A 21,712-nucleotide genomic window follows, 5' to 3' on the forward strand; every position below is an offset into this window, starting at 1 on the left:
TTTTCTCTTCACAATTTTAAAGTCATTAATGTGGGTAAATGAAGGGCTTTACTGAAAAAAATCATATATCAAGGGGCATGTATGGATTGTCATCATGCTTAGCTTTTTGTGTCTAATTTTTGAGGGTCTTTACCTTTAGTTATCTTTGTGATTGACCAAAGAATGGTGAGAATGACTTCACCATAGATGGATTTGTTAATGTGGGTACTAAGTTCATGTTTGGGCCTTGGTCAACAAATGTGTTTCACTGGTTTGCAAGCATAAGCATGTGCAGTGGACTGGATGCAGTCCTCTTTGTCAGCCTCCATTTATGTTCTTTAATGCTTATGCAATCGCATCATTTTGGTACACTATTAAGGAAAAAAAGGGGAATTGGGCTCATTTGCAGTTGGTGCCTGTTTTAAAAGTTTTTGGAAAAATATGGTCATTTCATCCTGAAAGACATTGAGAAGTATTAACCAGGTCATATTTGATTTAATTGGTAAATTAGACAATGCTACTTCCTCTTTTTATGATCAACTTCAGTCATATTCTATTTATCTGTCTTTGTAGCTCTTATAGTTCTGTTGGTATTGGTGTCATGCAGAATCAAATGGATTTATATTCTATATAGAAAATAGAAAAAGCTATTTGCATATCATTTTATACCTCTATACTTTGCTCTTTATTCTCCCTGATCTTGTATTTTTTCTTCAAAGCCTGTCGAGAAACATATTTGGTAAATCTGATGCAATCCTTTCAATATTATACTTTCAAATATATTTCCATATTCAGTTCCTGTGTAGTAATTTATCTCAAACCATTTAACCAGAGTTACATTAATCTATAATTGGTTGGTGCTGGAACGGAACAATCAGGTATTATTGTGACTTTGGTCCTAATTTAATGTTTGTGTTTGTATGGTAATGGGGAATTAATTTTTTAATTGGTAAAATATCCAGCTTTCATTATCGCATGGTAGTTTTCTCCTGTAAATATTTGCTTTCAAGTTTCTGTTTTTAGATTATGTACTGCTCTCATACGCTTTCATCATACAAAATAAGGAAGCAATTTTTGCTACTTCATTGGGTGGTGGTGCTTGCAGCCATACTTTTAGCTTTTACAATATTTTTAATTTTAAAGTTGATCAGTATTTTCCATGATTACATAGCCATCTTTGGCCTATTTATTTGACATTCATTCCTGATCTTAATTCTTGGTATAAAGAGATTTCTTCTTATACTGTTGTAAATAATTTCTCTCTAATTTGTATCGCACTCATTGTGAATTCAATTTAATTTAAAGTAGTAGTTACATAGTTTAAATATTTCCATTAATATTACCATGCATTTAATACATCTTTTACATGTATTTTGTAAATATTTAATTTTCAAATTTTATTGTTACTACTGCCTGTCAGAATCTTCTGTCAACAATGTACAGTAAATAACTTTCATTTAAAAAATTGTGCTCTTCAGAGTGAACTACATATTTCTGAATTGTACATTCTCTCCCTAATTTTTGGTATTGGTGTACATAATGTAAAATTTACACTGTATTTATTTACTCCTTTGCTGCTGGCTACAGAATCTACCGAAACCACTATTGGCCCGAACACTTCTACTGAGGTTACCACACAAGAAACTGAAGCACAGACTGTGAGACGCGATGAATCTCAAACTGAATCCATTATCCCTACTGAATCCGATTCCTCCGATCCAACCGATGCAACAGAGACTAATGGTGGGAACACTACTCCATACTCCCCTGATATCCCGAATACAACTGAGCAGGCATTTGATGAAACTTCTACAGATACCCCACTGTCCCTGGATATCACCTCACCTGCTAGCCCAGGTGTATTCAAAACTGTCCGTCCTGAAAGTAGCACTGAGCCATTTTCAATACCTGAAAGCTCCACTGATGATGTTACCATTCCACCTTTTACCACCTCAGGTCCCAGCCAAGAGCCAATAGACACTACTCCCTTTTCATTTGTTTCCATCACTGAACCTGAGGTATCCACTGAAAGTGCAAGTTCTGAATCTACGAGTAAAGATGTTGATGATATCGAAACGACTACTAATGCACAACCTCGGGAAACTGATGCTCCTACGTCTGTCCCAGATTCACCTGAGAGTGATTCCACCACTGATGTAGTGTCTGATGAGCCTCCATACACCCCATCATCCCTTCCAACTACACAAGAAAGTGTAGATGTAAATACAGAGCCCCAGGAAACAACAACACAGTCAATGAATGTTGAAACATCCTTCAGTGAATCAACAGTCCGTGAGGATACTACGACTGTAAGTCCAGATATTGGCCTGACCACCACTACTCCTTACTCTGAGTCTAGCTCCCAAAACAGTCCCATTGAGCCATCTGAAGAAGATGAAGGTCCTGATAGTGGCCTGACCACCCCCACTCCTGACTCTGAGTCTAGTTCACGAATCAGTCCCGTTGAACCCTCAGACGAAGATGAAAGTTTCAATGGTGGCTCGACCACCACAACTGCCGAGTCTGAGTCTAGTTCGACCTCTAGCCCCTTTGAGTCTACTGAAGATAATACAGAAACTCCATCCGAGAACCCTCCTGAATACACTACTGAGAGACCTCCCGACTCGGAAAAACAACCGGAACCAACCACGGTGGACTCTCCTGCTGAAACTGATGAAGATAGCTCACCCTCAACCACACCTAGTTTCTCAGATGTTGAAAGTACAACTTCAGCTGATGAAGCTCCCACTTCATCAGTTCCCACACCCTCAGACAATGAGCGACAAACTGATATGCCTACAGAAACTGACAGCTCGGAAACGACCACTGAATTCTTTTCAGACGATCAGTCTGGTACATCTCCCACTGAATTCCCTGATGACTTGGACACAACATTAAATCCTACCACTGACAGCACAGAATTTACAGACATGGGTTCCATGACCACAGAGGACATGACCACACCCACTGAGTCTGCAGGAGACTTAACAACCACCACGGATTCCAGTTTTACCACGGATAGTTTGAATGGGGATGGTACAACAACACCAACACAAGTTCCTCCACGCCCTAGAGTCGAGGAAGCTGATCATGTGTCTGGTGAGGTCTTCCTTCATACGGAGGGAGTTGATGGATCCCAAACAGAAATAAATAACTTTATTTACTACACAGTCTTGACCCCAATGTCTTTCATTTTTATTACTCTGGGAGTTGTTGCAATAAGCATTTTTCCAATTATGTAGAGAACTTCGGCCATCAATTTGTGGATGTTTGTTGCACTTGGAATAGGCTTTCCACTATTATGTAATTAATGATTTTACTGCCCAACAAATTTCAATATGTTATTGCCATTTTTAAGGGACTCTTTATATGTCGAAACTCATGAAATGGCACTGGGGTATTGAAACCAGTTGGGTAACTAATTAATTATGAAATAGTACAAAGTCTATTCTTTCAAGTGAAGTATCTATCCACTTGGAGCCCTTGTATATAATCATTTCTGGCTATTTTGTTTGGTATATCACATAGCAAATCTTCTCACCTTTCCTCTTACTTGTCACCTTATATCTTTCAATTTTAAGTGGGATTCTTTTGCACATACTTAAAATAGATACTCCTGTGGTTGTTGATATTTAGCTTATGCCTTCTTAGACTTTCAAAGAATTTACAAGTTTTCTTTTCAACCTTGAGAAGTTTTTCCTCAGATAGGTTTGCTTCAAAATTATGATGATTTTAAACATAATTAAGGTACCTTTGCGAGTGAGTTCAAGTATTAATTCACTCATGAGTTCCTTTACCTTCCTTTATCAGAGATGACTGTGAAAAAATGATTGTGGGATATTCTTTGTACAGTAATCATTATTTTATTTTATTTTCACCTGGTAATAATGCTAGCAGTTTTCAAAAATTAGTTTTTTTTCTATTTGAAGATTCTGGCCCAATTTTAGTGGGGCATTGAATTTCAAAATTTTTTTAATCAAATATTAATGTGCTATGTTTTATACATGTCTCTAAATTTTTTATGGTGGTTTGGTTTATAATGCATGAATTTTTACCATTTTACTGTTTGGGGATGATATTTGTGATTTGAGTCTACAAATGTTCAGGTTTCGCTTGAAAATAATTCCAACTTATTAAAAATATTCACCATAAAGAATAAATATCTACAGTGGTACCTTGGAATTGTAAAATGTTGAATCCTTTTATGCTAATTCTATTCAAAATTATCAAATAGATTCATTTACAACTACAACTGTTTTAGGTACTGTTTGGTGCAATGTATTGTAAATTTATTTACTATTTTTAGGACTTGAGTAAAATCCCATTTGATCAAAGTTTTAGTTACATTATTGTATAAATCAACCAAGAGTATTGTTTAGCTGTTTGTGTTCATTTCCTTCCTCGTTGTCTTTTATTCACTAAAATTTCCTAGTTAAATTTTGGAAGAGACGGCCTAATTACATGCTAAATAGCTATTTAGACGAAACCTAATTTTAATTATGAACTCAAGTGAGAAAATTTATCAAGAGAAAGATTAGACTGTAATAAAAATTGATATAGAAATTCACTTCATCATCATTTTATTTTCTCATTCTTTCTTTGATGTAAAGGTTCATTAAATTATTTTCTTGAGTTACAATTCAAGGTACTGCTGTGAATCATTAACTCCAGTTATTTTCATAATAACTATGTATAATAAATGCCTTTTTGGTGAATTAAGGTCATAGCATCCTCTTTGTTCACTAATATTTTGCCTCCTCATCCCATTACGTCCTCGTAAACAGAATCCCCAGGTACGCCCAAAGCTCCACAGCCTTGTGAGTCAGACAACGACTGTTTGGGCTCAGAGGCTTGCTATGGGTCGCTTTGCCAGGATCCGTGTGAGTTTGCCAAGGCTTGTGCCCCCACTGCCAAGTGTCATACAATGGCTCACAGGCCAGTGTGCACTTGTCCTGCTGGGTTTGAGGGAAACCCAGCCATAAACTGCCTCCTGGTCACCCCATGTAAGAAACTAATCCTGTTAACAATATGCCTTAGTTTTAGTTTGAATGAATATGTTAACTGCTAATTGACCTAACATACGATGAGCAATTGTGTATTTATTAAACTAAAACATTTCTGCTGCCATATCAGTTTGCAAAATCCAGCTCTAATTAATAGATGGACTGGAAAAATTGTAATGAACTTTGAAAATTCTTGCTCATGATATAGAGTGAGTAATTGAGATTTTAATATTATTTTAATAGTTCATAATTTTTTTAGTTAAAATGCATTCAGAAATGGAAATTATCCATTTGTATTCACAAAAAATGTAGCCTATTTCCTTTAGATGACAATTGTTATCTTTTTTGTCAATCTTTGGTTTTTAAATCATTGATAGTAGGGATACATATTTAGGTACCTTTGTTTTGTTCAATGAAGAATGGTTTCTGTAGACTAGATGATCTGGAAAAAATTACAGATAGATCAAATAATGATATTTGAGTGTATGTACTCCTAATTGGTTCTGTAAATTGATCTTGTTTCATATTAGCATTGATATAGGTCATCCTAGTAACCAAAGCCTGCTTTCATTTATCTTTTAATTTTTAAACAAAATAATTGTGTATAGACCTAAAAAATAGCTGTGATAACCATTAGTATTTATGTACTAAATATTCATATTACCTGATTTAATGCTGGTCAATTAATGGGCTGGCTAAATACATATAAAACTTAACAATGTACATTTAAAAAAAATTCACTTTGTGATTTAAATTTAACTTTAATCAACTATTGTGTATATAGTTACACATGAACTAATTTTAACCATTTAACACTCCCATAAACATTTTCACTGCACAGGAAATATGTATACACTTGAAAAGATATGCATATTTAGTGTCAGCACTTGAGTGCACTAATTCATAGATTGCATGGATTTGCTAAATCTTAAGATATTTCTGTTACGCTTGTAAATACTTTATCCCTTGCACTATTGTGTCTGCATCCCTTTCGGATCTGCAGTAGTGGGTTGCACGAGCAACTCGGACTGTTCCATAGTCGAAGCATGCATTAAGGGATCCTGCAAGAAGCCATGCGAAGTGCACAACCCTTGCGCTCAGAATGCCGTCTGCGTGAATTCCAACCATGCATCAGACTGCAGCTGTGCAAAGGGATACCACGGAAATGCTTTTGTCCAATGTCTGCCAGGTTAGCTTTTTACATTCATCCTCTTTGCTCATTTTGTTGCTCAATTTTGTGTGGGTTTTCCAGAAATTTTCATCGTTATTTCATCATTTTTTCTATTTCTGCATGTAGTTTTATCACCAAGGCCCATTTGCCAGTACAATGAGGACTGCCCACCAAATGAATTATGTGATCGGTTGAATCGCCTCTGCATCAACCCCTGCTTTGAGGATTCTTGCGGTCTGAACGCTCAGTGTGTGCCGGTCAACCATGGTATTGAGTGCAAATGTGTAGATGGTTACAGTGGAAACCCATACATCGAGTGTAGCAGAGGTGTGTATGGTTCCAGTGATACATAATGATATTTTACTATTAGTGTCTGTGCATCATTTCAAGTTTCTCATAAGGGTGCATTTATTTTTCAATTTTATTCAATCTCCTCTTCAGCATTTTTAAATGAACTACATATTTACCCTTGCCTCTTGTGATATTAGCCACCACCATCTGATCTTGGAATAATATTTTCTTTTACTGAATATTTTCGGTGTTTTTTTTCTTAAGTATATTGATTTTGCATTGGTTGCTTGCTAGAAATATTTCCTTTGGAAGAAGTACTTGTATGCAAGTAATGAGAAGGATGGAAGTACTTCATAAAACTTACAAATATTCATTAGTTGAAAATATACCAGTTTCAGCTCATTTAACCCTGGAGTATAGGTAACACTTCATGCAAATCTACTTTTCTGTAGCAATATATGGTATAGGTGAGGCGCCACTTAGCTAATATGAGTTGGATTTATCGTGAATAAATATGGTAGAATTTCATCCAAGGTTAATTAAAGAAAACTTTTTTCATAGTATTCTTCCTCCTCTCATCACCTTCATTCCCTAATGTCCTTATCAACTGTTCAATTGAAGAGTTGCTAGAATTATTGTTTGCTTTATTACAGTCCTTGGATGCAGAAATGATGAGGAGTGCCCTTCATCTGAGGCATGTATCAATGGAAAATGTCAAAATCCATGTCGGTGTGGCCCATATGCAGCTTGTGATGTGGTGAATCACATTGCCACTTGCAAGTGTCCGCCAGGCTACACTGGTAACCCTATTGCAGGATGCCAAGGTATGTCAGATCAAATTTTTCTTGTTTATATAATGTTTTTCTATGATTGAAATTTCTGTAATGTAATGTTTCTCATTGAAAATCAAGGTTATATTCGTGTAACTGAAATTTAGTCCTTTTGAAGTAGTTATTCTTCTTTACTTGTCTATAGCATAGGTGAAGTGGCATATTACTGAAGTGGCTTGATTATTTATCTCTATATATTTCATTTCAGCTCCATCAAACCCATGTGATCCTAATCCTTGTGGAATCAAGGCCATGTGTGAAATAGACAATGGAAATCCTATATGCTTCTGTCCCAAAGGTCTCACTGGGAACCCATTCAGGAATTGCAGTAAGTATAGTTAGAAATGCACGCTATCCATTAAAATTTTTCAAGTGAAATAATTAGGTATTCAAGAAAATATGGAGGTGGACTGAAATAATTCTATTGAAACCTATTTTGTTTTAAATGAAATGCATCCCCAATTTGTTATAAATTTCTCTTTTAATTTTGATTTATTTGTTGTTTGATTTTAATTTTTATAAGCGCATATGTATATTCATATCTTATTTATGCTGAAATTCTCTCATGTCCACTATCTTTTTCTTCTAAACATACTAGATTTAGAAGAAAAACCTTGTCACTCGCAGTGGTTTTATTGATCAAATACCAGTCCAAATGACATTTTTATATATAGGTATTTCCTGCAAGTTAGACTCCCATCATGGCAGAAATGTATACATGCTTGCGTGCATACTTCTCAAGCAATAAATTTCATCGGATGATATCTGATTGTCAGTAACAAATAATTAAGAATACCTTTAACATTGATCTTCTTTTTTCTCCTTCTATCATAAGTCTGCCAATGTGAGTCATCTTCCGAGGAAGAAGGAGTTTGATCTCCTTCAGCTATACTTTTTGGTGTTTAGTTTTTGTTTTCTTTCTCTGTCCTCAGTTCCGGAGGGAGACAAATGCCAGCCAAACCCTTGTGGTCCCAACTCTGGTTGTCGAATGGTATCTGGCCTTCCGTTGTGCTTCTGTCTACCAGAGTATGAGGGTAACCCACCAACTGTACCCTGCCAGCCTCCAAGTAACCCATGTGATCCCTACCCATGTGGGCCAAACACTCAATGCACTGTGATTAATGGATTCTCCAAATGCACCTGTTTGCCTGGATTCTTTGAAAGTCCTAACACTGTGCGAGGGTGTGTTGAGCGCCGCAACCCATGTGAGCCAAATCCTTGCGGTTTTGGAGCAATGTGTGATCCATCTCGCAATCCTGTTTGTTTCTGCCCCGAGTACACCCTTGGAAATCCATACAAGAGCTGTGCAGGTATGAATGAGTGCTGTCAACCTTTATCAAATCTCTCTTCACTTTTGTGGACCATGATCTTGAAAAGAACCTTTGTTTTGTACCTTGTTTACTTGATTGCTCACGAAGAGGTTGCTCACTTGCAATATTCTGGAAACAAATGAATCAATATGTTATTGAAACAATATTTGTATGGTAAATTGTAGCATTTTAAATCAGCACCCATTAAGTTCCTAGTTTGTACTTTATCATAATATACAAGTCCACTATGTATTTACTATGAATTACATATTTGTATCGACATATATGAATTGTTCTACCCTTCCTTTCATCATGTTGTGCTCCAGGCATTATTTTTCATTCCATATCAACGTACTTTCCAGAACCTGTCAAGGGCTTATGCCAGCCTGGCCCATGTGGACAATATGCTGACTGCTATGTGGCCACGGAGCGAGAGGAGTGCTACTGCCGACCAGGATTTGTTGGTGATCCTTACAGTGGTTGTCAGCCACACTTGATTGAGGTTAGCCCATGCAATCCAAGCCCTTGCGGCCCATATGCCATATGTACGGTTGGACAGAGTAAAGGGCCAATTTGCTCATGCCCACCTGGCACGTCAGGGGACCCAACTGGTCCGGGAGGCTGTATCAGACCAGAGTGTGTTGTCGACAAAGACTGTCCGTCTCATGAGGCTTGCATAGGTTCTCGTTGCCGAGATCCCTGCCCTGGGTCATGTGGTGTGGGAGCGACCTGTCGAGTGGAGGAACATCACCCTGTATGCACGTGCAAGCATGGACTGACGGGCAACCCACTCATCCGCTGCTACATAATGCCAGGTAAAAACTGTTTTCTTTGGCCATAATAAAAAAAAACAGCATGATAGGGTTGGTGGGGTACTACTGATTGCTTTTCTTGTTGAGTAGGCTGGGACAATTGAAGCGTTGACTTGGGAAGGGCAGTAAGCCACTAAATGTGAATTTTACAGGAGATGAAAGAAAGAGGTTCCCCAACATTGTGAAGCTGATATTAGTGTGCAAACTTCATCAATCGTAGCAACTGATATATGGTACTGATTAACTTTCTACCTTGTCCATGTCATTAGCATGTGCCGGTACTACCTTCTCCATGAAAAAACGAAATTTCTATTTTTTGTGACTTACCACCTTTCCTATATCAACCCTTACCGAGTTCTTTATCAAAATTTGTAAATGAATAATAAAATATGGTTTCAAAAAAACATATGGTAACAAAAACTTTTGGTATGCTTTGAGATGGCTGACTGTAACCTCTTTGAGTATTTGATTCTATTTTTTTCCTAATATTCTTGGTTTCTTTAATTTTCCTGGATTTTAAGCTAATGGAGTTACTGCTTTAAGGCATAGAAATCCTTCTTCGAGGAAACTAGATAAATTGATATATTTGAATATTATGGTGACTGGTGAGTTCTAAGTTGCTTGTTACAGAATATGTAAATAGCTACTGATCAATAATGTACATGTTATTTGTGTGGTACTCACAATGTGATTGAAAAAAATAAGATAAGCAAAGAATGGTCTAAGCTCCTTGTTTTCTTGGTAATTTTTGTGAGTAAATTAATGAACAATACAGTACATTTAGCCTTATTTTATTACGTATCTGGAAGTGAACTGTCCGGCAATTGTCTTCTCCGTGTCTTTAATCCTCTGTTCATGAAAGCAAATTCTTAGAGAAAAACTAACATACTGCGGAATTAATGATAGAATTATTGTTAATGATGATTTCCATTGTTCTTTTTGCAGATGTGCCATCTGACCCTTGCAATCCCAGTCCTTGTGGCAAGTTCACTAAATGTCAAGTCATTGGCGGGAAAGCCATGTGCTCATGCATTTTGGACTATATAGGCGATCCGCAGGTTGGCTGCAGACCACAGTGTATGACCAACTCTGACTGCCCTCGGGATCGTGCTTGCATCAATCACCACTGTGAAGACCCATGCCCTGGCGTATGTGGACTAAATGCCATTTGCAACGTTTATGACCACCTGGCTATTTGCACCTGTCCTGAGGGGCTGGTTGGAAATGCATTCATACGTTGCATACCAAGACGTGAGTACCGAATATTTTCAATTTTTAAGTTTTCCCTATCAAATTATTGTGCTCATCCTTTTCATTCATGTCAAGGATGTGATATTTTATCGACTTAGTTTTCATGCAACAATTATTCATGAGAATGTGTTCAGTAACTTGTCCATTGGAACTTAATATGTCTCAAGAAAAAACCTATTTTGAAGTTTCCAGCATTCGTATTTAACAAATTGTAATTAACAAATGGGAAAGATGCTGCATTCCCAATTCAAGTAGATTCGGCATAGCTGAAACTCAAAAGCATGTTGGATAATTTTAGTGCAATAAGATCATCATACCAGTAAAATTAGTATTTAAAATACTGTATCAAGTTTTGAAGTTGATTGTAAGAGAGGTATCTGATTTATTTTCCTTTTCTCCGCAGCACCAGATATTCCCAAAGTGAACATCACCAATGTTTGCTCACCTTCCCCCTGTGGGCCACATGCTCAGTGCCACCCTATGGGTCTCGATGTTGCAGCCTGTGACTCGTGCATTGATGACCGCCTATGCAGGCCTGAGTGCTTAGGAAACCATGATTGTCCTTTTGACAGAGCGTGCGTTGGGAGAGCTTGTATTGATCCTTGTCCTGGAACATGTGGCTTCAATGCCAACTGTATGGTCATCAACCATAGCCCAATTTGCAGCTGTCCAAAGGGACTGACTGGAAACCCATTTGAGCATTGCTCTCAGCCAACAGGTAAGATTGCAGGGAAAATGACTTCCTTCAATGGAATTGGGGTTAAGTTAAAATTTTCAGTCAGATTCCCATTTTTTATTCCTCTCATGATTGCATCCATCTTTGTCTTAACAGTGGAGGATAAGCAGGAAGGATGTGCCACAACGCATTGTGGAGCCAATGCCTTCTGCCGTCAGAATTCCAATGGTGCTCTCTCTTGCGAGTGCCATCCAGGATATTATGGAAATCCTTACCTGGCCTGCCATCCTGAATGCGTTCAGAATTCAGACTGCATATCCTTGAAAGCATGCATAAACAACAAGTGTGTTGACCCATGCAATGGTGCTTGTGGAGTGGGAGCACGTTGCAGCGTTGTCGACCATACGCCAGTATGTTTCTGTCCACCTGAGCATTTGGGAAATCCATTTGTGTCTTGCCACCCTCACAAAGTCAGTAAGTATACTTAGTAATTCTCAGCCTTACATTTACCAGTAACCATGACTGAATAATAATAATAATACAGTAAAACCTCTATGTAGTGAACCTCTTTACATCATAAACCTCCATACTTCATACCACACCTACGGTCCCATCAGATTTACATGTAAATTTATAAGCAAGCCTCTTTGTAGTGAACCTCTTTATATCGTAAAACCTCCACTCGTCATACCCAGGAGACACCCCCAAGCGGCCTTACTACCTCCGCAAATCATACCGAGACGATTATAGACCATTCATGCAGCCGCGATTACATACATGGAATGACATTTTTAGCGATGAATGTTTAACCCTTATATTTTTTTCTTGTGCACCTTTAATATGCTGTAATTTTCACATTATTCATTAGTTGTGGCCATTTGGTTCCATATGAGAGCATACCTAACAGTAAATAAGAAAAAACGTATCCAACTATCTTAATCATTTTAAGTGACTGTTGAATTAAGAGAGATCACATCGTTCTCTCTCAAATCATGGCAAAAATCATGCGATAGCGCTCACTTTCTGTAATCATTTAATAATAAATACATGTTCACTAATGCATGCATGTTTGTTTTAACACATAAATATAATTGTTTAAAAGACAGTGCCTTTCATTTCCAAAGGATATGAAAAAATGGTGCCTATCACTGAAACCTCTCTAGTGAACCTCCATACATCCAATTGCCCAAATTTTGGTCCCCTCCATTACGATACAAAGAGGTTTTACTGTAATTATATTGTGTGTGTTTTATAAAGAAAGAGGCATTCTGTAATGCTCATTTAAGTTAAGCACATAGGTATTTCTATGTAGTTCCTTTTTTCATCCAAAATATAATTCTTAACACTTCTTCTTTCAGCACCACCCTTACCTTCAGTGAGACCTGAAAATCCATGTGATCCTTCACCATGTGGTCCAAACAGTCGCTGTCTGACATCAGGAGGGTATGCCATCTGCTCTTGTTTACCAGGCTACCTTGGGGCTCCTCCCATGTGTAGGCCTGAGTGCCTTGTCAGCTCTGACTGTCGACAAAATCAAGCTTGCAGCAATCGCAAATGTGGGGATCCATGCCCTGGAACTTGTGGAATTGGAGCTCGTTGCATGGTCATCAATCACAACCCTATTTGCAGCTGTCCTGTTGGGCATCTGGGTGATCCTTTTGTCAACTGCTATCTTCCAATCAGTAAGTTTTACTTCCTTAGATCCCATTTGTTTTGATATGTTTATCATAAAATTTTTCTATTGCACATTAGTGCTAATAGGATACATTTTTTCATGCCTTTGGTACAATGACTGCTTTTGTGTTTATTTTGTTTTTTGGTTACTTGCGAAGAAAAATCAAGTATGTCCACTAATTGTTATAAATGTCATTAATCGTCTGTGATCTGCAGCAATTTTATATTTGCTTAAACTTAATTGATGTAATGTAGGGATTGTAACAGAGGAGGTGTAATCTCCCATGAATCCCTGCTTTATGTAAAATTTCGTTCTTTGACCCTGGTATGATTTGCATTTCTATTTTCTCAGTGAGATTTAGGCCTTTCTTGTCTATAACCTGCCTTAAAATGATATTGATTGCTGTTGTAAATTGCCTTGAATATCCTGGCAATATTCTCACTGTCATCCAATTTAGTATTTGATTCTGAAACCTTTATGAAGTATACTCTGCTCTGCTCCCAAGAGTTAGAAAGCTAGTCAGTCCATAATGTCATCCTTGTTTCATGGCATGTATTTGTTTTAGTTTCAGAAGGACAAGACAGAGTTCCAGGCAACCCATGCTCTCCATCACCATGTGGACCCAACTCTGTTTGCCAGGTCAAACTAGGTCGCCCAGTTTGCTCCTGCTCAGCTAATTATGTTGGAAGTCCCCCTTACTGCCGCCCTGAATGTGTCGTCAACTCTGAATGCCCTGCCAACTTGGCCTGCCTTCGGGAAAAATGTAGAGATCCCTGTGAAGGGACATGTGGAGCCAATGCCCGATGTGATGTTGTCAACCATGCCGCTTTCTGCAGTTGTCTGTCTGGATATGAAGGAGATGCTTTTGTTGGCTGCTCCAGAAAACCAATTGGTAAGTGTGCCAAATAGGATAGATAACCAGTTAGTTATTTCCTATAAAATTTTTTTACATTGTTTTTGTTATCCTTGTCACATTATCATTGATTGATCATCATGCCTCTCTTTGGAATTTTATTGTACTTGACTCTTCCTCATAATTAGATGTGATTGCTTGCTGGGAAAGAATCATAAGAAAATTAGCTGTCAATGCATGCCTCGTTTGTATAACACCCTCTGTGTATCCTTATAGGTATGCAACGTACAAGCATTTGGTCTTAAAGAGTCCTCTCTATTATGTACATGAACACATTTCTCATGTTAATTATTTTTTCCCCTTGTTGGCTAGTTGTTTGGCTACGTTTTGTTTACCCTCTCGTTAAGGTAGGGGGTGGTAAAAAACTCTCTTGTCAATAAATCCTGAAACCCAAATTTGGCACATCTTACGTAAGGGTTTAAATATATAATATCCATAGTTGAATTGAATTCTTTTCAGTCATTGTTTTTCAATTTCCTAAGCCATTTGCACATTTATTATGACTGAAGGTAATAATAATAATGCCACTTTGCTTTTGCCCATGAAGATCAACAATTGTTTTGATACATGTTATCACTGCCACCTGACTTTGTATTAGGAAGATATGCTTTTTAGGAGTATGAGCAAAGCAACGCCATTAGTTGATACATGGTCTTTGAGCCCATCTTGTTTATCAAACATTACCTTGAAGACTTAAATTTTATCTGGGAAAAGTCTAAAATTATTTTCAAACTTTTTCATTTCAGATATGCCAGTGGTAGTTGATCCATGCAGTGTGGCTCCTTGTGGAATCAATGCTCAGTGCCAGCCTCGTGCAAATGGTGAAGTGAGGTGTATTTGTATTCCGCCTTACATTGGAGACCCATACTCTGCCTGTCGCCCTGAGTGTACCGTGAGTGCAGACTGCCCTGCCACTCTGGCATGCCTGTCACAGCACTGTCGAGATCCATGCAAGGGGGTTTGCGGTGCCAATGCTGAGTGCTCTGTTGTCAACCATATCCCAGTCTGTGGCTGCATTCCAGGATACGAAGGAAATCCTTTTGACTCCTGCCGTCAAACCTTTGTAACACGTAAGCTATTTTTATTAAATTCTAATGACCAATAGAAAGAGTTTTGCGAGCAGGGATTATTTTTTTAGTCGAGTGAGATTGAGCAAGAATTTGAGAAATATTTTTAACCTCGAGCAAGATCCAAGCTCGAAATCCAATATTTTGCCATTTTTTGGTTGTATGATCAGGGTGTACACAGTTTCACCACTTAGAATTTGATATGTTAAAAATATTAAAAGGTATGAAATGTGATGTGAAAGGTATGAAATGTAAAATGCATATAAAAGCTGTACAACATCACAAGGATTAATAAATATAGGTTATTAAATACCGTATAAGCGCGTGTAAGAGGCGCACCTTTTTTCCCAGATATTGCAGCCGAAAATGGGGGTGCGCCTCTTACACAAACTTCTTATCTTCCCCCCCTCCCCTTCACCGGTTGCAAGTTCAAGGGGAACTGAGTGGCCTTGGTTTTCAGCGTGAGTCACTTATCTGAAACCCTGGGTCAAAAACAAGCGGCAGGCAGGGGAGTTTCTCCCTTAGTGACGTATTTTTAAAATGCTCCTGTTTGAATTTCTTGCAAGCATCGCGCCGTCACGTCGGTACCCCAGAGGTGAACATTGAAAAGATCGCGCGGGGTGATTCGCTGCGGAGCGCGCGCTAAATTTATTGCCACGAGTGGGCATCCCGCGGCATTTATACTGCATATAGTAATATTGGTGTCACAACCTGCGGTTGAAAAAATTCGAACGAGTGTGCTCATTGTTGGACTTAATGGTGGATAGAAGAAATCGGAAATGCTTATAAGTGAAGAGCGCTGAAGGAGAGGTCGAGGGGAAGAGGGCTCCCTCCCCTCCGTATTTAAAGCTACGAGCGAAGGAGCAAGGGAAGAACACGTCCGATCTTGCATGTGACGTCGTTGCCTATAAAGCGAAAGGGCGAAGGCGCAGCAATGTGATATACACAGTTTGCGTTGCCTGAGTTTCCAGTCCGTCTCGTCTTGTTTGAATGCGCTTATGCTACGCTTGTTTCTTCCGAAATTGTGCTGTTTGGACTATGTTGAATATTAGTAGCCTTATTTTAGCTATAAATCTTTGTGTCAATCAATTAGAGCTCAAAAAACTTAAATGCTGTAAGATATACGTCGCGTTAGGTCCAATTCTTTTTAGAACCTCGTGCGTGTCGTACAATTGCTGAAAGATATCGAGATATCTTCGAGCTCAGAAGGTGACTCACGTAGCATTTGACCTCCAGAAACTCGGGGAATTGAACCTGGTAGACCGAAAAAGGTCAGTTGGTGGAATGGGGTAGGGATGAAACACGTTTCCATTGTTCCCCTGTAACTTGATATTTTCCTGCGGAGTCTTGGAAAGGAAAAAAACGGCAGAGGCATTAGCTGATGGAGGGCCGAGTGTAGTTCCGTTAGGCCCCTTGCACACACACCGATTATGGATGGCCGGTAAAATATTGGCCGATATTTTACCGGCGAAGCGATGCTTGCACACACGCCGGATTTTTACCGGTCAAACGTTGCGTTGCTAAGTTTTTGAGCCGGCGTCGGCGATCCACAGTGACAATAGCCGGCAGCTAACCGGCATTTTGCCGGTGCCGGCGTGTGGTCGGTACGTGTGCAAACTCCAATGCTCTCCCATTGTTCACTATTGGAATGTGGACGGCCGATATTTTACCGGCCGTCCAAAATCGGTGCGTGTGAAAGGGGCCTTAAATCTACGACGTGGTTATTATCCTACGGCGCTGAGATTGCCCCGATTGTTGTTCAATCTCTTGGGAAAGCTCATGCCATTTGCCTGTCGTGTTTTGCCTTAAAATTTTCCACGGCTGCAATTCTATTGCAATACTCCTGCGAGACCTTTTAAACAAAATTGTTCGTGAGTAGTACAAGCAACGTAGAGCGATGGCGTATGCAAAGAGAGGATCGGAACTCTTTCTACTCCCTCTTATGCCGCCGCAGTTATCAAAATTTCCTCTTTCAAATAGTGCTGAAAGAGGACATTTCGATAACTGTCGAAATTCCAGGCATACGTCTCCAACACCGCACGATAGGATAAAAAAAATGTCGCAAAATTTTTTTCTTTATAGCTTCGATCCTCAAAATAGGGGTGCGCCTCTTACACGTGTGCGCCTCTTACACAAGCTTATACGGTAAATAAATGTATAATTTCCATACATTTATAGAATTCATAGAAGTATTCAATTGTTAGGGAATTCAATTCATGTACAGAGGATTAGAAATGTAAGGTATGGTGGTATTGAACATATTTTCATGAGATAAATGATAATTGGACATGGAAATCTGATATTGGAAGGAAAAATTGTCAATTTTAGAAGGAAAAGTCAGGGAATTCGAGTTATATGCTGGTGTGGCCATGCTAACCAAGCCCAAATGTAAAGTCTTACATAATAATTTGAATTTCAGCCGTACCGCCACAGAATCCATGTGAGCCGTCACCATGTGGCCCCAATTCCATCTGCAGAGTATCACAGGGACATGCTGTGTGCTCCTGTCGCTCCGGTCACATTGGAACTCCACCTGGCTGCCGCCCTGAGTGTGTTGTAAGCTCTGAATGCGCCCGTGACATGGCTTGCATCAATCAGAAATGTGCCGATCCCTGCCCTGGCACCTGTGGTATTGACGCAGTGTGTCGCATGGTGAACCACAATCCCATCTGCAGTTGTCCACCGAAAATGAATGGTGATCCTTTCGTCAGATGTTTCCCTGAACGTAAGTCTCAAGAACCATTTCATTGGTTCTCCTTTTGTTGCTCTTATTTCCTGCTCTGATAATTGAATCCAAATGTGAAAGTTAGTGATTCTGAATCCCATCTAGTTGAGAACTGCAGTGGGGTATTCTACTCTGGTATATATAACATGATTATTTATCTCTAGTAGTTTGTTGTCTGCCAACCAAGAGAGCATTTGCAAATGCTATTTTTGTCAAAGATGAATAATAATTATTGATATGTAACGAGAGAAATTTTTTAGAATTAATAGTGATGCTAACTCAGTGAAGGGAATATGATTTGTAATAATGATAGGCTCAGCCATTAAATAAAGGATATTCAGAACAGTGAGCAGAAAATGACATTTCCGAATATATCTAATTGGCACCATGCAAGCTACCACCAGGATGTGTGGTATGGGAATGGAATAATGGTATGCAATGTTTCTTGGGAATAACTTGAATAACTTTTTATTAGACCCGGGTTTCAGTGTTACCATATCATCATCAGAGGCATGTTGCATATTGAAACATAGATCAGATTTAAAGTTAATGTTGTGAAAATTGTACCTCACTATCCCATTATTGACTAATTCCTTTCCATCAATGTGGAATCTTTTGATTTTTCAGAATGTGGTTTTAGTGTCGGAGTATTATTCTTTCATTTTAGAAGAAATTGTCAGGATCCTGACTTGTACTTCTGTTACACATGCCTGAATTATGCTTTCTGATTACAAGAGACCTGAATTTTACCTAAACCTCTTTGCTCTAGTGAACATCTTTATCCACTCCTTGCTTTTCAGCTGTGCAAGAAGAGAAAACACCAACGAACCCATGCATACCATCTCCATGTGGTCCCAACTCCATCTGCCAGGTGAAAGAAAACCGTGCTGTCTGTTCCTGCTCTCCAGGCATGTTTGGTGTGCCTCCTTCTTGCAGGCCAGAGTGTGTCATCAACACAGACTGTCCCAATCACCTTGCGTGCGTGCAGGCTAGGTGCACAAACCCCTGCAAGGGTTCTTGCGGCTTCAATGCTCAGTGCACAGTTCACAACCATCAACCTGTTTGCTCTTGTCTCTCAGGTTTTGAAGGTGATCCATTCTCAGGATGCAGTCCAGTCCGTGAGTACCATTTTCTTTTTTATACTTGCCATTTCATGACTCTTACTCTCATTGCTATGATTAGGATAAAGAAATTCACTTGATGGCTCAAAAATGTCACTTCTTGTGAGCCTTGAAACTGAAGACATTGTGTTCCTTATTTTTTTGTTACGTTGCCTTGCAAATATTTTCACGTGTGTTTATTTTTAACCGTGGATTGCTGAAAATATTAGCATGTATTTTTCTTTTTTATGTAGCAAATAATAAATTCTGTATTCTTCAATAGCTGTTCTATATTAGTAGGTTTAAGTCAGAATTTTAGTGGATACATGTTATCTCCTTGATGAATAGAGGTATCATGGGATATTTATGTAGTATGTGTGTTGATATTAATTTTATTTAGGTATTTTTTTACAAAATATGTACATGGTAAGATATAATATTCGTAATGTTTTTGGCATCCTGCCATAGTTTTGGCAGCATGTCTTGAAGATGGTAAACTGTAATTTAAGCATAGCTTGTAGTTTATAAAGCTGACTATACTGTAAAAAAATTATGGTGAAAGCCGAGTTGTTGGAGGACAGTGGTCAGTGTGTATGTTATCCACGATTCTCCATAGGGTAGTTTATATTATTCATGAATTGTGGTTTTATCAACATGACTTCAGATCACATCAAGGAAGAACCTCTGCAGCCATGCAACCCGTCCCCTTGTGGGGCTAATGCAATTTGCACCGAGAGAAATGGTGCGGGATCCTGCAAATGTCTACCCGAGTACTTTGGTGACCCATACACTGGCTGCAGGCCAGAGTGCATATTGAACTCTGATTGCGATCAATCAAAGGCTTGCGTGAAGAACAAGTGTGTCGACCCGTGCAGGGGCACTTGTGGCCTCAACGCAGAATGTCGAGTCATTAATCATGCACCTTCTTGCTCCTGTCTCACGGGGTATATTGGAAATCCTCTCTCTGGCTGTCACGTCATTCCTGCCAGTAAGGCTCCTTCATATTTCTGTCTTCTGTTATATGCATGCTCTCAAAAATTCTATTGCATGATTATTCTGCAGGAAATTGGGCAATCTTTTTAATCATGAGTCAAAGAAACATATGTTAAATGACAATATGTGTCATTCAAAATATTTTATTTTGTCTTTTCAGTCGGATTTCCTATGTTTTTATTAACCCAAAAAAGTGAATGTGGTTGGTCATGAGAACCGAGTCTTCAATATGAGATTTAAACTTGATTCTCAAATTTAGCTATGAGTTGATATTAAGAGAAATATGATTTCATTGCAAGTACTGCATTTAAATATTTCTGAAATTCAGTTAAAATGTTTGCCTTTGCTTTCCTGCTATTATTTCTTTGCTATTCATTTTTGGAACCAAAAAGTTTGCTGTGAGAGATTTTAATGGTATTTGCATGAAAATTTTCTAGTTTCGAGAAGATTCTATGTAGCATTTTTTTTTCTTTGCATGCTATCTCTTGTCATTATGTATTGGTTCAATCAAAATGGAATTTCAATCTTGAAAATACATTTATTTTTTCTCTTCTTTGGAGACTTAGAAATGGGAATTTGAATACATCTCCCTTATGATTAACTCTTCCCTTTTTTTTATCAAGGGAATTTGAAATTCTTTCTCTTAGGGAGCGTCCATTAAGTGCGTAAGGTGATTTTGGCAATTTTTGAATCCTCCCTCCCCCCTTGGTGAGATATCGTGAGATTTAGCTTGACCCCTCCCTATAATCTCGTATGAAATTGTTCAAAATGTGTATTTTCAGTGTAAATACGTTAGTCTTTGCTTCATTGTGTTGGATTTATTAAAAAAAACAATTTGCTTCATTATTTAAGAATAGTATTTAACCCTCTAGGTGCCATCCTTCTTCCTGAGGTACTGGCAAGAAATGTGGAGGGTATTTCCATAAAATGTAGCGACTAGGCAAGAAAAAAACAAACAAAGCTATTTTATTACATATCCATAAGTGGTTTCTTTTTATTATTGAGGTTAAACTTGATAATATCGACAAAATATTTTTACATTTACTGGAATAAAATACATGTATCAATGTTATAAATTATAGCAAATTAAATAATGTACTATGTAAGAGCCGATATATTGGTCTGCTGCACTGAAAGGGTTAACATTACTAAGATTGCAATTTTACACTGTTTCGTGCGGTATAAAAAATTACGTGATACTTGCCAGGACTCCACCTCTTACTCTCATGTGAGATTCGGCATGACCCCCTCCCCCCACAAAACGCCTCACGTAATCAATGGATGCCCCCTTATTTGAGCATGAATATTTTGTGCTTTTATTCCACCCTTGAAAAACTGTGGAATTGCATGTTTAAGTCCACTCTCTGACTTCTCAGTGCCCGTGGCTCGTCAGGATCCTTGCAAACCATCTCCATGTGGGCCTTACAGCCATTGCAGAGTGGTTAACACTCATGCAGTGTGCTCTTGCGAATCAGGGTATGTTGGTGCTCCGCCTACTTGTCGACCGGAATGTATTGTAAGCGCAGATTGCCCACAGGATAAGGCATGTGTTGGGCAAAGATGTCGAGATCCTTGTCCTGGCACTTGTGGCCACCATGCCAGGTGCCAGGTTGTGAATCACAACCCAATATGCAGCTGTCCTCAAGGATATACTGGGGACCCTTTCACACGCTGTCATGTTGAAGAAAGTAAGGATTTCTTACTCTTCTGCTCCTTTTTTCCATGCTTTTTTAACCTTTTCTTGCTTATATAGTCCTTAACTTGCATGCACTCTTGGAACAGTATGTTTATGGATAGTGAGAGTTTTTCTGGAAAAAAAGTATGGGCATATAATTCAATCCAAGTCATAGTTTCTGCAAATTCAAATTTTGTAATGAAATATGATAATAGGCTTTTGAAGGGACATATGACGAAAA

At 38.5% G+C, this 21,712-nt stretch overlaps 1 protein-coding gene across 1 annotated transcript in view; it reads left to right on the forward strand.

Annotated features, from left to right (window-relative positions):
• LOC124159670 overlaps nt 1-21,712 on the forward strand; it is a 309,866-nt gene that overhangs the window by 174,721 nt on the left and 113,433 nt on the right. Inside the window, exons 47-64 of the mRNA XM_046535577.1 lie at nt 1,567-3,201; nt 4,764-4,982; nt 5,986-6,171; nt 6,280-6,480; nt 7,098-7,268; nt 7,483-7,602; nt 8,207-8,584; nt 8,947-9,399; nt 10,342-10,647; nt 11,051-11,365; nt 11,480-11,797; nt 12,682-13,005; nt 13,564-13,890; nt 14,658-14,981; nt 17,398-17,703; nt 18,504-18,821; nt 19,468-19,791; nt 21,173-21,484. Coding sequence (XP_046391533.1) covers nt 1,567-3,201; nt 4,764-4,982; nt 5,986-6,171; nt 6,280-6,480; nt 7,098-7,268; nt 7,483-7,602; nt 8,207-8,584; nt 8,947-9,399; nt 10,342-10,647; nt 11,051-11,365; nt 11,480-11,797; nt 12,682-13,005; nt 13,564-13,890; nt 14,658-14,981; nt 17,398-17,703; nt 18,504-18,821; nt 19,468-19,791; nt 21,173-21,484 — 6,537 coding nt within the window. The remainder of the gene's footprint in view (nt 1-1,566; nt 3,202-4,763; nt 4,983-5,985; nt 6,172-6,279; nt 6,481-7,097; nt 7,269-7,482; nt 7,603-8,206; nt 8,585-8,946; nt 9,400-10,341; nt 10,648-11,050; nt 11,366-11,479; nt 11,798-12,681; nt 13,006-13,563; nt 13,891-14,657; nt 14,982-17,397; nt 17,704-18,503; nt 18,822-19,467; nt 19,792-21,172; nt 21,485-21,712) is intronic.

Source organism: Ischnura elegans, chromosome 5 (genome assembly GCF_921293095.1).
Source record: "Ischnura elegans chromosome 5, ioIscEleg1.1, whole genome shotgun sequence".
In the NCBI taxonomy this organism is placed as follows: Eukaryota; Metazoa; Arthropoda; class Insecta; order Odonata; family Coenagrionidae; genus Ischnura; species Ischnura elegans.